The 16,751-nt window shown below is 32.0% G+C and overlaps 1 protein-coding gene across 1 annotated transcript; it reads left to right on the top strand.

Moving 5' to 3' along the window:
• The first annotated feature begins 5,776 nt into the window (after positions 1 to 5,776).
• On the top strand, positions 5,777 to 9,181 carry LOC114196095 (WAT1-related protein At4g08300). Its single transcript, XM_028086619.1, has 7 exons — positions 5,777 to 6,079; positions 6,174 to 6,236; positions 7,330 to 7,446; positions 7,834 to 8,086; positions 8,265 to 8,423; positions 8,521 to 8,672; positions 8,755 to 9,181. The coding sequence occupies exons 1-7, from the start codon at positions 5,868 to 5,870 to the stop codon at positions 8,969 to 8,971; spliced, it is 1,173 nt and encodes a 390-aa protein (XP_027942420.1). The 5' UTR covers positions 5,777 to 5,867; the 3' UTR covers positions 8,972 to 9,181.
• The last annotated feature ends 7,570 nt before the right edge of the window (positions 9,182 to 16,751 follow it).

Genomic DNA, 16,751 nt, shown 5'->3' with positions numbered 1-16,751 from the left:
GCACCTTGGAGGAGCAAAAGCTAAAGGATTTGAGGGCCAAAAATTATTTGTTTCAATCTATTGATAAGAATATTTTGAAAACAATCACCAACAAAGCCTCTTCCAAAGATCTGTGGGATTCAATGAAGACAAAATATCAGGGGAATGCTCGTGTTCAACGAGCTCAACTCCAGAGGCTACGCAGAGATTTTGAAATTCTCGAAATGCAAAACGGAGAGTGCGTGAATGATTATATCTCTAGAGTCATGATCATTGCAAATGACATGAGAGCAACAGGGGAGATCATGGACGATGGACATATCGTTGAGAAAATTTTGCGCACATTGTCTGACAAATACAATTATATTGTATGCTCAATCAAAGAGTCCAAAGACATCAACACGATGACAATAGATGAGCTGCATAGTTCGTTGCTTGTCCATGAACACAAGATACAAAGGAAGGAAGTGGCTGAACAAGCGTTAAAAGTCACAGACGACAACTCTGCTCCCCCAGCCTATGAACAATCTGGTAGGGGTAGAGGGCGTGGTGGATATAGGGGAAGAGGAAGAGGTAGAGGCAGAGGTCAAGGGAGGGCATTCGACAAATCCACTGTTGAGTGCTATCGATGTCACAAGTTGGGACACTTCCAGTATGAATGTCCCACCTATGCTAATTATACAGATCACACAGAGCTAGACGAAGGTGAAGAAATGCTACTGATGTCATATGTGGAAATGCAAGGAGCCACACAAGATGAAATATGGTTTCTAGATTCTGGATGTAGCAACCATATGAGTGGAGAAAAAAAATGGTTCACTGACCTAGATCTATCATTTAGGCACTATGTTAAGTTGGGAAATGACTCCAAATTGAATGTCATGGGGAAAGGCAACATTCGATTGAAAATAGATGGACGAGTTATGGTCATCACTGAGGTATTTTACGTTCCTGAACTTAAATCCAACTTGCTTAGCATTGGGTAACTTCAAGAACGTAATCTGTCTATATTGATTAAGAATGGATGTTGTAGCATCTATCATGATGAAAAAGGTTTGATCATACAAACTATGATATCTGCAAATCGTATGTTCGTACTTTTGGCATCTACTTCCCCTGTCTCTACTAATGTATCAAAAGCAGCATGTTTTAATGTAAGCTCTGAGAATGTCACAAGCTTATGGCACGAAAGGTTTGGCCATCTCAACATGAAAGGACTGCGAACTCTTGCCTACAAGAAGATGGTTCAAGGCCTGCCAATATTGAAGAATACATCTCAGGTATGCACCATCTGCATGACTGGAAAGCAGCATCGTGATCCATTTCGAAGAAATAGTACTTGGAGAGCATCCAAACCTCTACAACTTATTCATTCAGACATATGTGGTGCCATTAATCCTGAATCTTATAGTCATAAGAGGTATATTCTTACTTTTATAGATGATTATAGTCGAAAAATGTGGTCTTATTTTTTACATGCCAAGTCCGAAGCCTTTGATACATTCAAAAGGTTCAAGGCATTTGTTGAGAATGCAACAGGATATAGTATAATTTGTTTGCGCACCGATAGAGGAGGAGAGTTTACTTCATCAGAATTCAATGACTACTGCAGCACGTATGGAATTGCCAGACAACTCACGGCTGCTTACTCCCCGCAACAGAACGGAGTAGCCGAAAGAAGAAATCGCACCTTGATGAATATGGTGAGATGCATGCTTGCAGCACGAGATGTTCCAAAAGAGTACTGGCCAGAAGCAGCAAACCTAGCAACTCATGTTCTGAATAGATGTCCAACCTCAGCCTTGTCCAGCATGACACCTGAAGAGGCCTGGACAGCAAGAAAACCATCAGTGGAACACCTCAAGGTGTTTGGATGCATAGGCCATGTTCATGTTCCTGATGTCACTAGGAAGAAACTAGATGAGAAAAGTATTAAGTGTGTATACATGGGAGTCAGTGAAGAATCCAAGGCTTCTCGAATGTATGATCCCATCACCAAGAGGATTATCATCAGCCGCGACGTAGTGTTTGATGAAATGGGAAATTGGGATTGGAAGAAGTCAGGAGAGACTAATTCTCTTGATCTTGTGTATGAAGAAAGTGAGAAAAATATCACTTTTGACACTAATACCCAACCAGAAAATGACAGAACAAAAGAAGCCATAGGAGATAAAAGGGTCGACGTCCATACAAGGAGAAGAAGGCCGCCAATATGGATGCGAGACTATGAGTCTGGAGACGGATTGTCAGACGAAGAAGGAGTGGAGCAGCTCACCCAAGAAATGCAACAACTTGCTATGTTCATCTCAAATGATCCCACCACATTTGAGGAAGCAGCCAGAAGTCAAGTATGGAGGGATGCCATGAAATCTGAAATGGTCGCAATTGAGAAAAATGAAACATGGGAACTAATAGATCTACCAATAGGAGCAAAGAAGATTGGTGTTAAATGGCTATTTAAGACCAAGCTAAATGAAAAAGGAGAAATCGACAAATGTAAAGCTCGTCTCGTAGCAAAGGGGTATACACAACAAGCTGGAATTGATTACACGGAGGTATTTGCACCAGTAGCAAGATGGGATACTATTCGACTAACCTTGTCCATTGCAGCTAATTGCGGATGGAAAGTTTATCAACTTGATGTCAAGAGCGCATTTCTACATGGAGAGATAGAAGAGGAAGTGTATGTGGAACAAACAAAGGGATTTGAGGTAAAAGGTGCAGAAGACAAAGTATATAAACTCAAGAAAGCTCTTTATGGGCTTAAACAGGCCCCTCGAGCCTGGTTTAGCAAGATAGAATCATATTTTGTCAAGAAGGGTTTTGAAAGAAGCACGAGTGATCACACTTTGTTTACCAAGAAGGAAGGGGAAACCGATGTTCTTATTGTGAACCTGTATGTGGATGACCTCATCTTTACAGGAAGCAGTGAGAAAATGTTTGAAGAATTCAAAAGGTCGATGAAAAGGGAATTTGAGATGACTGATTTGGGATACATGAGATATTTTCTTGGTGTAGAAGTCACACAGACTTCAAGTGGAATTTTCATTTGTCAGAAAAAGTATGCTAACGAAGTTCTGGAAAGATTTGGTTTACAAAATTGCTCACCTGTCAAAAATCCAATAGTCCCAGGATGCAAACTCACAAAGGATGTTGGAGGGTTGAAGGTTGATGCTACTATCTACAAACAAATGGTGGGAAGTCTTATGTATTTAACTGCCACTAGGCCAGACTTGATGTATGTTGTAAGTCTGGTAGCTCGTTTCGTGGAAGCTCCAACAATTATGCATCAACAAGCTGTGAAAGGTCCTGCGCTATTTAAAAGGAACCACTGAACTGGGACTCTTTCACAAAAGAGAAGGAGGTAAAAATTTAGTAGCTTTTTGTGATAGTGATTACGCCGGAGACCTTGAAGACCGAAAAAGCACCTCAGGATATGTTTTTATGATGTCAAATGGTTTAGTTGCTTGGAGTTCAAAAAAGCAACCTGTGGTGTCTTTATCCACTACTGAGGCTGAATTTATTTCTGCAGCAGCTTGTGCTGCTCAAAGTATTTGGATGATTCGCATACTTGACAGATTAGGGATTAAGCAAAATAAGTGCATTATATTTTGTGATAACAGCTCAACTATCAAACTTTCAAAGAATCCTGTTATGCATGGTAAGAGTAAGCATATTCATGTTCGATTTCATTTTCTTCGGGATTTAACAAATCAAGGAGAAGTTGAATTAGTACATTGTGGTACTAAGGATCAACTAGCTGATATCATGACTTAGGCCTTAAAACTTGAAGTGTTCGTGAAATTGAGAGAAAGGCTCGGAATGTGCAGCGTTAAAGCAATAAACTGACTGTATTTCTCCTCAAAGACAGTTCAATTTAAGGGAGGGTTTGTTAGAATAATGTCGTTGCGTGTGGAACACATAATTTATTGTTAGCTTGTTAATAAACCTAGTTTCTAGGAACAGAATCTTGTTGATTTTGTTAAGTCATGATCTAGTCATGGGCCCCGCATTTTATGCCTTTCTGTTTCTTTGTACATGCTACATAAAGCCATTATTTCAATTGAATAAAACAAGCTTCATAGCTACTGCATCTTTCAGTTTTATCAAATTTTCTTTTCACAACTGATGAAATTTTTTGTTATCAATTAAATGAAAATGGGTGTGAAAAAGAATAGTAGAAGAAGAGAAGGAAAAGGAGACAATAACGACAATGATAGTGGCGATAGTAGTGGTGACAACATCAACGAAAACTGTGATTACAACAACATCAATAGTGGCAATAGTAACTGCAACAGTGACAACAACAACAGCGACATCAGCTACATAACAGACAATAACAATGACTGTAGTAGTAGTAGCAATGAAAAAGGATGACAACAACGAACCAAAGGTGGAGGACAGAGCATCAACATCGATGATAATGGAGGAGGAAGAAGAAGAAAAAAAAGGAAGAAGAAGACAAAGAGAAAGAGGAAGCAGAAGAAGATCAAATCATGATATTTACCAACAAATTTTACTGATGAAAAAAATTTGTTGATAATTATTGATGTATATTTATCAACGAATTGTTTATCATCCTTGATTACTAACATATTTTCATATCCATGTATCAAATTTGACCACAATTACCAACAAATTTTAATTGATAAACCATTGATAATTATATTTACCAAACATTTATGGGATTATTGATGAATTTTAACTGTCAATAACATTGTAAGGAAAAAATGTTACATTTCAGATTTTGAGTTGAGCAGAAACAATGAACCACTTGCAAACCTTGACTATTTGATTTTGGGTATACTCACCGTAGTCAAATTATACATGATGGTAAAATTAAATCTTGTGTTTTCTTTTCTTTTTCTTTTTTTTTTAATTTTGTTTCTTCTTGTCTTCCAAGTTATAGTCGAACAAGGATAAAATTTAGAAAAGAGAGAAAATATTATTATTTGAAAGACTTTGATAAGTCGTCGTCATTTAATCCAATAGACAAAAATACATATTTGAATTGCAACAAGAAGCTTTAATATTTCTGGCGTGTGGTATAACACGTATGTATGTTGAAATAGAGAATATTATTGAGCTATTTAATGGGTATGGAATAATTTTGTTTGAGTTATAATATCCATGTTGTAATATATCTTAATCCCACTCCAACAAGATTTGAGTATGAGATTCTATATATGTTAAATTTAAATATGATTACATTTACAATCATTAACACCCAACACGCATGTGTATGTAAAGATAGAAACAAGTGGCTTAGGATTAATTGTTATTATTAAATTTCGATAAATACTAAACTATATGCAGTGCGTGTAGTATATATTTAACGTAGGTGAAAGATGTGTAATTAACGAACGATTTTTCACTGATCCATCTTTCTAAATGGTGTCCACATATACAACACCCACTCTTACTTAACACCACATACAACATTTTTGCTTCCGTCATGACCAACCACTAAACGTAAATTCCATTCGGTGGTCAATGAATCAAACACCTCCCACTTCCCATAAATTAAACAAAACACAAAAAAATATACATTAAAGAAACAGAAATTGTAATAAGAAGACAATAAAAATGATTTTCTCCATAGACAAATAATATCTGCTTCACCTTTTCTGCTCCTTCGATTATAAACTTAAACGGGATTCTAGTAACTGTTAAGAATATGTGTTTGTATAGAGGAAAATGGGTGAGGGGGAATCATTGAGGGTGAAAACATTGAAGTGGAAGAATTAGTGGCTTTGTTTTAAATTATTTTGCTTTTTTGGCTTATAAAAAGGGCACTTCTCGTTTTGAGGGTCACCCACAAACTCACGAGTCACGACCCATAACTCGTTAGAGAGAGTTTGTGTGTGAGCTTGGTGCATACACAGAAGATGGAGGACCAAAATGGTGGTGGAAAGATGAGCCAAGGGCTTCGCAAGTTGAAGCCTTACCTTGCTATATTGTCCCTTCAGTTCGGTTACTCAGGGATGTATATCATCACCATGGTTTCTTTCAAGCATGGCATGAGTCATTGGATACTCTCAGTGTACCGTCACGTAGTTGCCGCCATTATCATAGTCCCTTTTGCTCTTGTCCTTGAAAGGTATCTTTTTTTCTTCTTTTTCTTCATCTTTCACACTCTGTTCCTCTAATGTTGTTCTTAATTAAGGTTTTGTTTTGGTTCATAATCTTTGCAGAAAAATAAGACCAAAGATGACTCTTCCCATCTTCCTCAGGATAGTGGCACTTGGTTTCCTTGAGTAAGCCTCTTATCAAACTCATTCCACATATATACCATATTATATTCTCACTCTCTTCATGGATTGGATTATTATTCGTCATAATAGCGATTTTAATCTCACATGCATGCATGCATAATAACTCACTAAACATATCATATAACCTTTTCTTTTCTATTCATGTCGTTGAAGTAGCATTAACTTATATTCCTTTTTGTTGTGTGACGAAAATTAAAAGATTCCTAGCGAATACGAACTTAAACAATTAAATAATCACCTTTGATTTGATTTCTTAATTTATTTTTTTTATAAATATTCATGCTTGCACTTGCTTAACCCTTACACTGTTTTCTGGTAACCATAAATACATTATTAAGAATAGAAATAAATAATACATGTGAATAACTCTTACAATAAACCCTCGAGTTATATATATTCTGCATAATCTATAATTTTTATTACCTGATAGTGACCTTCATGATGTTCTACCTTTTCTAGAGGACACGTACCGAGGAAAATGATACACCGGAAATAATCATTAACAAAAGGCAAAGTTTCCAATCATAATTTCATTACTTACCAATTATTTTAATACCTTTTATTATTTTAATGTGTGGAAATGCTATCAAAGTCATGTGTGTGTTGGTGGTAACATGGTCCGTACAAGGCCGAAGTGAAGATGTGAGCAACCAGCACTTACACATAAATAAAAATTGAGTGCGTTAGACTTAGAAAATAGGTATTTATTTCACAAATTAATTCGATGCAAACATTTCAAAGTGAGACCTAAAGGTGCTGTTTTTTTTTTCGAAATTCAACTGTAAGGAAAACATTTAAAACGAGAAGAGAGTTCATATACTTAGAAGAAAATCAATTTTAACTCCTCTCTAAAATTGAAGTTTGGCAACTAAAAAAAGTTTATGTTAATTAAATCAAATGATCACTAAATATTTTTATTTGTCTATATTGAAATATAATAAAAAAATATTTTTATTTTCTTTTTCCCCCCATCTAATTCTTTTTTTAGAGAATAAATACATACATACACACACGACGTTGATCACCTCAAAAATAAGAGATTTTGTTTATAATTTGATTTGATGAAATGGAACAGGCCAGTGCTAGATCAGAACTTGTACAACATGGGAATGAAAATGACTTCAACAACGTTTGCATCCGCCACAGTTAATGTCCTCCCGGCCATTACTTTTATTATGGCTCTCATTTTCAGGTAAAAGCTTCAATCAGTATCCACCCTTATAATTAATGCAAGTGTGTGTGCTTACGCAAACGAAAAAGGCTATTAGTTAGTTGCATTCGACAGAATAATAGGATCCGACATTGTGGAAGCCACTCTGCATGCATGACAAATGATGTCACAAACTATTCTGTGCCATATCCACACACTCTTTGCAACATTAATTAAAGCTTGATTTATGAGATTCCATGTAGTCCAATGCTATCGTTTATGCAACTTGGATTAAACAACACTATTTTTCTTCTGTCAAGATATATGGATATCAAATAAGATTCTTCCATTCTTTGCTTTTTTATTTACTGTACAAAGATTTGTTGTAGTGAATCTAATTGATGAGATGAAAACTATTGTACCGACCAGGCTGGAGAAGGTGAACCTGAGAAAATTTCACAGCCTAGCGAAGGTCATCGGAACGGTAATAACAGTTTCGGGAGCTATGGTTATGACTCTGTACAAAGGCCCTGCCTTTCAAATAATAAAGGGTGGAGGAGCCATCGGCAACCACCACAACTCTAGCAGTAGCACCACTGAACCCTCTGATCAACACTGGGTGGTTGGCACAGTCATGCTCATATCAAGTTGTGCCAGTTGGGCTGGTTTCTTCATTTTGCAAGTAAGCAAAGTCAAAACTATACTAATACGTCGGAAAAATTTGAATTAGGTTTAGAACCCATTAAATCGTAATCAATAAAACTTTACATAATAAAAACTGTGTTTTATGAAGTAATAAAGTAAAAGACGGAAACAAATTATGAATAATCTGACTTTGTGTTACCATTCTGTGGATTTAGTCATTCACTTTGAAGAAGTACCCAGCGGAGCTCTCACTCACGGCATGGATTTGCGTAATGGGAATCATTGAGGGTTCAATCGCATCCCTTATATTTGAACGAGACTTTAGTGTATGGGTCATAGGGTGGGATTCGAGGCTTCTCGCTTGTGTGTATTCTGTGAGTACCTTAATTTCATTAGTTATTAAATTAAAACTAATGCATGATGATAATGATGATGAATTAAAGTAAGTGATTTGTGATAAATAATAACCAGGGGGTGATTTGTTCTGGAATGGCATACTATGTACAAGGGGTTGTAACCAGGGAACGTGGACCGGTGTTTGTGACATCTTTCAGCCCTCTATGTATGATAATCACCGCTGCATTGGGTTCCCTTGTTTTAGCCGAACAAGTTCATCTCGGAAGGTTTGTGTTATGTTATCTCATAAAGAAACATTAATTAGCATCAAACAGTTTATTAAACTTGTGATGTGTGTGTGCTTTTCAGTATATTTGGGGCTATTCTGATCGTGTGTGGACTTTACACTGTGGTGTGGGGCAAAAGCAAAGACCGTGTGAACGCAACAGAAACAGGGAAAGAAGGAAGCCAAGAATTGCCAATGAAGGACAGTACAAAATCAGCGTCAGACAAGTTTTATGGGCTTGAGATCAATGTTTCAGATGAGGTGTTGAGGAAAGGTGTCCCACCAACAACGTTATCATGAAGGTCCTTTCATAGGACTACCACTATAAATTTTCCTTTTGGCTTCCCTAGATTGAGGTCGAGAAAGATTTTGTGCATTGTGAAAATCTTTACCTTCCTCACTCGCTTCATTTTCATCGTGTCTTTCTTCTTTCCCTTTAACTTTGTTCCGTGTTTCGGAAAGTATAATGTGAATCAAATCAAATAATGCAATAATTTATGTTCTTGTCTCTGTTTTTTCTCCTTCTAGTACTTATCTCTCACATGTGCTCAAAGCAAAGATTCTATTTATAAAACAAAATCAAACATGCGGGGACTTCTACCTGGCCAGATATAGCTGCGAATCGAGTCGAAAACGAATTTATTTTACTAGGCTGTGTTAATTAAAATTTATTTTTACGTGGATTAACTCAAGAGAATCGAGTCGAAAACGAGTTTTTCTGTTGGAAAAAGAAAATAATTAGACACCGAATGATTTGATCCTATATACGCGAACATGAGGTCATTCGGCGTATATTTGGTATACCAAATGTTTGTAGAATTTCTGAGGTGCAAAGTGTTCTCGGATTTGTCAATGGAACAAATCCAAACAGCACTCAAGATTTGTCAGAAGCAAGTTAATAAATTATATAGGAAAAAGATAAATTGTGGGAAGAGAGGAGATTCTTTACGAAAATTGTTTACATTAGTATGTGAAACGAACACTTCAGTTGAGTGCATTCTTTTTCTAAATATTTTCGTACCATTCAATACGAGATGTACAGAAAGAGTAATGTCATGTATTCTTTAAAGAAAACATAAATCTGTATATAACGTATTGTAAAAGTAGTTAGATAAATATATTTAATGTCTCAAAATATTAAAAAAAAAGAATACATATATATTACTAAATATATGGCTAAAGTCTCAAATAAAACAAATATTAAAAAATATTAGTACTATATTTGCCTAATGATGGGAAGAAGTTTAAAAGGCTTGGGGAGACTCAATGTTTTCAGCCTTGCGGCAAATCTCTAGAAATATTTAAAAGTAAACATATGATTAAAATTATACTTGAGTTAGCTTAAACTTCACTGACTAATAGTATTTAATATAAATTTGATATTGTTTAAAAATTAAATTTTACCTTTTCTTTATTGACTTGTGATTTGTTTTATTTGAATGAAATTTAAAAAACTTCTAGGCAAAATATGAAAAAGTTAAAATTAATTGTAAATTAAAATTAGATTATATACATATTCATTTTTATAAAATTCTTATATAAATTTTTAAACTTCTGTTTTTTAACTTGTATTTAAATTATTTTTAGCTTATAAAAGAATTATTATTCATTTTCATGTTTTCCTTCTTTAAAAAATTTAAAGAAAAATTGGTCCAAACGTACATTATTTCTTTTTGGACATTCAAACTGATGTCATTGTTTTAACATATATATATATATATATATATATATATATATATATATATATATATATATATATATATATATATATATATATATATATATATATATATATATATATATATATATATATATATATATATATATATGTAAATAGGTTAATATGAGTTATTCAATCATCATTTTGATTACCTACTCACCCAAAAAAGAACTAGTTATGTAATTCATCAATGCAACTATCACATTCAATCTAGCTCTTATATACTATTATTTGTATTTCTCATCTATACATATTTTTTCAAAAAAAAAGTATTTTAAATACTATTATGCAACATCCTTTTGTGTATTTTGTATTTTAACTGCGTTCGCGTTTTTTGTTGTTAATAAATTATTTTTTAAGTTTAAAGTTAATTTCTTGCACTTAATATTTGTTATAGTTTGCTAGCTTTTGAAGGTGTTGGTCGAATGATCACTTGGAAAAGAGTTAAGAACTTTCATGAATATCAAAATAGGAAAAATGATGTTTGTTGTGTGGACATACGTAATAATCGGACAACTTCAATTCTATCTCAAGATAACAATAAGTGGCATTGTTTTAGGGCTTAATTTATTTATTTTTAGACAACTTAAACACCTCTATCTAAAACCTATTATGAAAAAGTTTCAATGCTTTTGGAATCATATTTCCATACATTTTATATGCTGAAATTTTGAGACCGAGAAAGACTCAAATATGGGTAATGTTTATTTTTGTCGGTTAAAATATATATTTGATCTCTATTTTTCCTCTGTTTTATCATTTTAATCTTAATATTATTTTTTTTTTCAATCTGATTTAAATTTTCGCCAATTTTATTTAAATTGGTCATTTTTGTTAAACATCATTTAAATAATTAGCAGTAATGAGCAATAATCGTCATATGTCACTTAGTGTATTTTTTTAAAATTTTTAATTTTTTCTAAATGTCCACGTGTCAGTAGTGTGCCATGTGTCAGAGTCAATGTTTTATATCCAATTTAATCTCTATATTCATTATTTTTGTACAATTTAGTTCCAATTTTGTTTAAAATTGAGCAATTTTGTTCATCTAAAAATTGATACCAAATTTAATTTGCATATAAAAGTTATAATCATGTTTTTATTAAAATTCATATTTTTATTTATTTTTGGGTTAAGGTTACAATTAGTTTAAAACTATAACGAAAATTTTAAGATGCGAACTAACATTATTTATCTAAAATTTTAAAATTAGTTCTCATTCTTAAAATTTTCGTGCTAATTTTAAATTAATTGTAACCCAAAACCAAAATATTTAATAAAAATTGTGAATTTTAATAAAAACGTCATTATAAAATTTATATAAAAATTAAATTTGGTGCCAATTTGGAGAGAGACAAAATTGTTCGATTTAAAAAAAATTGGGACTAAATTGAATAAAAATAATGAATATATAAACCAAATTGAATATAAAACATTACTCCAACACACTGAAAAAAATTTAAAAAAAAATTACAAAGTAACCCGTGTCAATCACTATTCATTACCGATAATTATTTAAACATTTAAATGATGTTAGTAAAAAAGACCGAATTAATAAAATTGACGAAATTTGGAACTTGATGGAAAACAAAACAATATTAAAATTAAAATGATAAAACTGAACGAAAATAAAGATTAAATATATATTTTAATTTTTTTTATATAATGAAAGTGTATCGTTTTCTTTATTCAATTGTAGTTGAGAAATTTGATTGAATATTGATATAAAGAGAACTAGACAGCGAAGTCAAGGGACTTAAGTTCTCTCACTTAAAAGGATTAAGGTAAGTGGGTTGATGAGAAGTAAACCTAACATTAATTATTATCTGGATATGGCATTATGTGTGTGCATGTGTGAATTGTTGGAGGAATTTTTTGGTACAAAATATTCTAGGATTTGACGATGTGGTTTTCGTGTCAGCAATTCGATTATTGCTCCAAACAGTAGTACACGTACAACGAAGAGAATCAATTCAGATTCCTTCCAACTTAACTCTGTCACAAAGATTCCCCTCCTAATTAAGCAACACGTGAGGGATCTAATGTTCTACACCTCACATGCAGCAAGACAGACATCATTGAATAAATAAAAATTAATAACTTAGCACTGTAAAAATAATTAAACCTAATAAATTAATACTATATTTTTCATGAAGACAAATACCATGCATATATTTAGGTGTGTAAAAATAGGTCGGTCGGTAGTTCGTAAAAAAAATAGTTCCAGAGTTTTTAATCTCTCAGTTCGTTTTATCTGATCCGTTAAACTGATGGATCAATATTCTAATCTCTTAACCCATTTATATATATTTTTATTTAATTTTAAAAATTAAAAATAATTAAGAAATGAAACTTTTTATATAATATATTTTTATATAAATTTAAATAAACAATATTATTAAAATACAAATTACTGATACTTATAAATTAAATTCTAATTATTAATTATAATAGAATAATTTGATATGTAAATATAATAATTATTTTAATTTATCTAATTAAAAATATTAATTGATCAATTAAATATTTTAAATATTTATTTAAAAATATATAAATAAACAAATTTAAAAAAAAAAATAACGGAACGAATTATAATTTTTGACATATTTTTAATGAAGAACCGATCCAACCCAACCCGTTTCTTACGTATCAAGAAAGGACAAGACGGATCAAATCCGTTTTGCCACCTTATCGGTGTGTGTAAATAACTCTATCAAAAAAGGATGATAGAGAATAAAAATATGAAAATGTTATGAGAAACAGCCATTTAAACAGTGTATTGAGAAGTGAAGTATATAAAATAAAATATCTTGTTTGTGATAGTAAGTAAGTTTTGTTCCAATAATTTAGTGAGAGAGTATGCATTGAATTAGGAAATAAAAGGGTTGTGTTGTGAGAAGTTGAAGTGTACTGGTTTCAAGTTGATGGGTTACTTTTCCAATGTCCATGGGTTGTAGGTCATGACATTAGTATTATTAGCCCTCCCACGACCGACATAACCTTTGCAATTCACTGTTAAGGATCAATGTTCTCTCTTTGTTGTTTCCCTGTCATCCTCCAAATTCTTTTGTTCCGTTGGAAGTAGGCAAATTCAGACACACTTCATACACCTACAACTTAGGGGATAGGATATGCATGCATCATTATCTCACAATCTCAACTATATTAAATTATAATTCAAAAAACAAAAATGAACATTTCATATTTCCTTGCAATTGGTAAGCACAAAAGCAACATCTGCTAAACATCACGGCACAGGAAAGAAAAGTATGGGTAAATTAATGATGAGAATCTTGAGGGTAGATTCTGAGTTGAATATTTGCACCCCAAATTGGTGGATGATTTGGGTTTCCATTCTGATTTGCATGAATTTGATTGGTGGTACCACTTTTGTTCTGGAATGTCCTGAGCAATAGCTAGAACATGAGACCGAGATACACTTGAGTTTGACGCAACCCTACCTTTCTTGTTTAAGCATTCCTCCTATGAAAAGTGGTAGCTAATCCTCTCCAACTCATGCTCTTAATGCCTTGTAGGTCCAACCAACCCTTCATCATAACTTATCAAATCTCCCAACTTATCCATCACAAACTTCCACCCTTCTACTTTCAAATTCAAAAACATCTTTTATTACTAATATACCAGTGATTTGTTTTTTCTTTATCGACAAAGAAATATATTAATTGTGGAGCAATTGAGATGCTCCAACCCTCTTATATATCCAAACACACCGAAACAAAATCCTGCTAATAACATATCAGTAATTTGTTATGTGAGATTTCATATTCTTAATTTAGTTTGGACTTACTTAATGTAAATAGAAGAGTCAAATTAAATAATCTATCGAAAGAGAAGATTTATATCATTTATATATTATAAATTTGTGTTATTTTTAATCGATACGAGATCTTTAATATATTATTTACAACAAAACATTTCAAAAATAAAATTAGATATTAATAGTAGTATGACAGTTGTCCAGTAACATGTAACACAGTAATCCCAACAAACAACAAATTTTGTTAGGATAAATTTTATATTTAACTGAACTTTATAAACTTGCTTGTAAAGTAAAGTTTATATTCATTTATATATTATAAATTTATCTTATTTCTAATTAATGTAACATCTCTGATAAACAATTATCATGGCTATTAGTTAAGTCTGAATTAGAGATATATTATTCAATTTTTGAAGAAGTATTGAATGATAGAGAGATGTTAGAGGCTTCTTGAACTTTTGAAGTTCTTCAACTGAACGTGATAGATCAGTACAAATGGCCAATGCTGATAAATTAAGATGGATGCATCATCGATGGCGATTTCATTTATGTTCTTTGGAGTTCGGAGGAGACACTATAGCTACGATTGGCATAAGATGATGCATCTATTATTGTACAAGATTAAAGTGTGCATGTCCCAGACACACAAATTTGACGATACCTACTACTTTCTTGCTAAAGAAAACTCACCTTTTTGACCGAATATAAAGACCAGAGTACTTTTCTGGAGATAACAATGGCTTTATAATTGTTTAAAATCAGCAAAGTTCCAAAAAATCCAACATCAAAATACCTAGTCACGAACATCACTTTTTTGCATGAGCAATCTTAAACGAAACATAACATTATTGAGCGTGTTTTTGTGTGCTACGTTATTTGTCATAAAGTTTGTGTTCTGTGGCACGTATTTTATGTAGTGGTTAGGAAAACAATTCTCAAAAGTTACAATCACATCACACATTTGTAAGTTTAATTAATTTTATAATTGCATCAAAAAGCTCTTATTTCATTTTTTTTTCTTTTTCCTACTTTACTATTATTTTGTTACATAATGCAGAAGCTTTAATTTAGTGCACCACAAAAATATGTGCCTTTTTTAAGTGGCAGAGCCACATTTAGATGAATATCAACATCTACTCTTTAAGCTAATACCCTTTACAAATTATTTTGTGTATGATTCATTGTACGGGAAGAAAATAGTATATAATTTGTTCACTATTTCAATACATTTTTGCATTTAACCTTATTGGTTACAAAGCTAGCCATGAAGTTACTAAAAAATATGTATAAATTCGATACTACTTATTTATATTAATACATGCATTTCGGAAAAGAAAAACGTAAATAGTTTAAATTTTTCACAAAGTCACTTTTAAAGTGTCATTTAAAAGAAACTTTTAGAAAGTAGTTTGATCGATTTGAAAGGAAGCAAACACTTGCATTTAATACTCACGCTATGTGCAAAGCCAGTCATGCATGAAACCTAATTATCTTGAAAAAGAAAATGCATTTCTTTTCTCTTACAATATTCAATATGTAATTTTTGTTTTTTCGAATGCTTTTTAGTTGTCCAATTTTTAAAATTAAGAAAGTGTAATCATTTAGTTGTTGATCACTCGTTTATCATTAATTACACGTGGTGTCGATGATTGAATATAAAGTATAAAGTAGGATTTCTGGTCAAATTAATAATTAAAAATATATTTCCATGTAAAACAGAAAAATATATTTATGAAAATGGGTGATTTGGTTATGTATGATTTTTTTTTTTCTAATAAAAGATACAACTTAAGTAGCGTCTCGCTGCTCAATTTTTCTCTTATTAGGAATTGGCTTAAGTGATTAAGATATTTACAACTTAGTTTGGATAAGACTAGGAATAAAATAAAATTATAATTAATTAAACTTCAACAGTTTTGATTGATTAAATTTTTTGGCATAAACTAAATCAACCTAACTAAAATAGATTGATTCATTTTAAATCGATTAGGTTTCGCAGTATGTATTTGTTTTGAAAAATAATTATCTAAAATTTACATATAATTCAATTGTTAAAAGGTGCAAACAGTGTTTCATTGTAATTTTCTTACATCAACTTTTTAATTTTATTTTTTTAGTAAGAGTTACGATACTTCAAGCATCAATACGAATGAACAAATACATTGCAACTCAATTGGCACATGTTGATGGATTCATCATTTATTAGCGTATCAAGATAATATAGCATACAAGAAAAATAATACAAATATGAAAGTATTAGGCTAAGACTCATGTAAATGAGAAAAATAGTACTAAAAAATACAATAAAAACATATATAATTGTAGAAGATTATAACATAAAGTTTCATGCATAATAATCAACAAATGAAAAATTCATATCATTAGTTTGGTTTGAATTCATTTTATTTGTAAATCATTTATTTTATGATGAATTAATTAGACTAAAATGCTAACCAATTTAATTAATTCGTTTTGTATTATTGAGTTGATTTGAACCTATAAACACTTTTAGTTCTTGCCTAGATTTTTGTCTTATTAGGAGATATCAACATAATAAGTGGTGTCTCTTGCGTTTGAAA

Source organism: Vigna unguiculata, chromosome 9, assembly GCF_004118075.2.
Source record: "Vigna unguiculata cultivar IT97K-499-35 chromosome 9, ASM411807v1, whole genome shotgun sequence".
NCBI lineage: Eukaryota > Viridiplantae > Streptophyta > Magnoliopsida > Fabales > Fabaceae > Vigna > Vigna unguiculata.
Note: the sequence above shows the minus strand (reverse complement) of the source record. Positions and strands in the feature narration are given on the sequence as shown.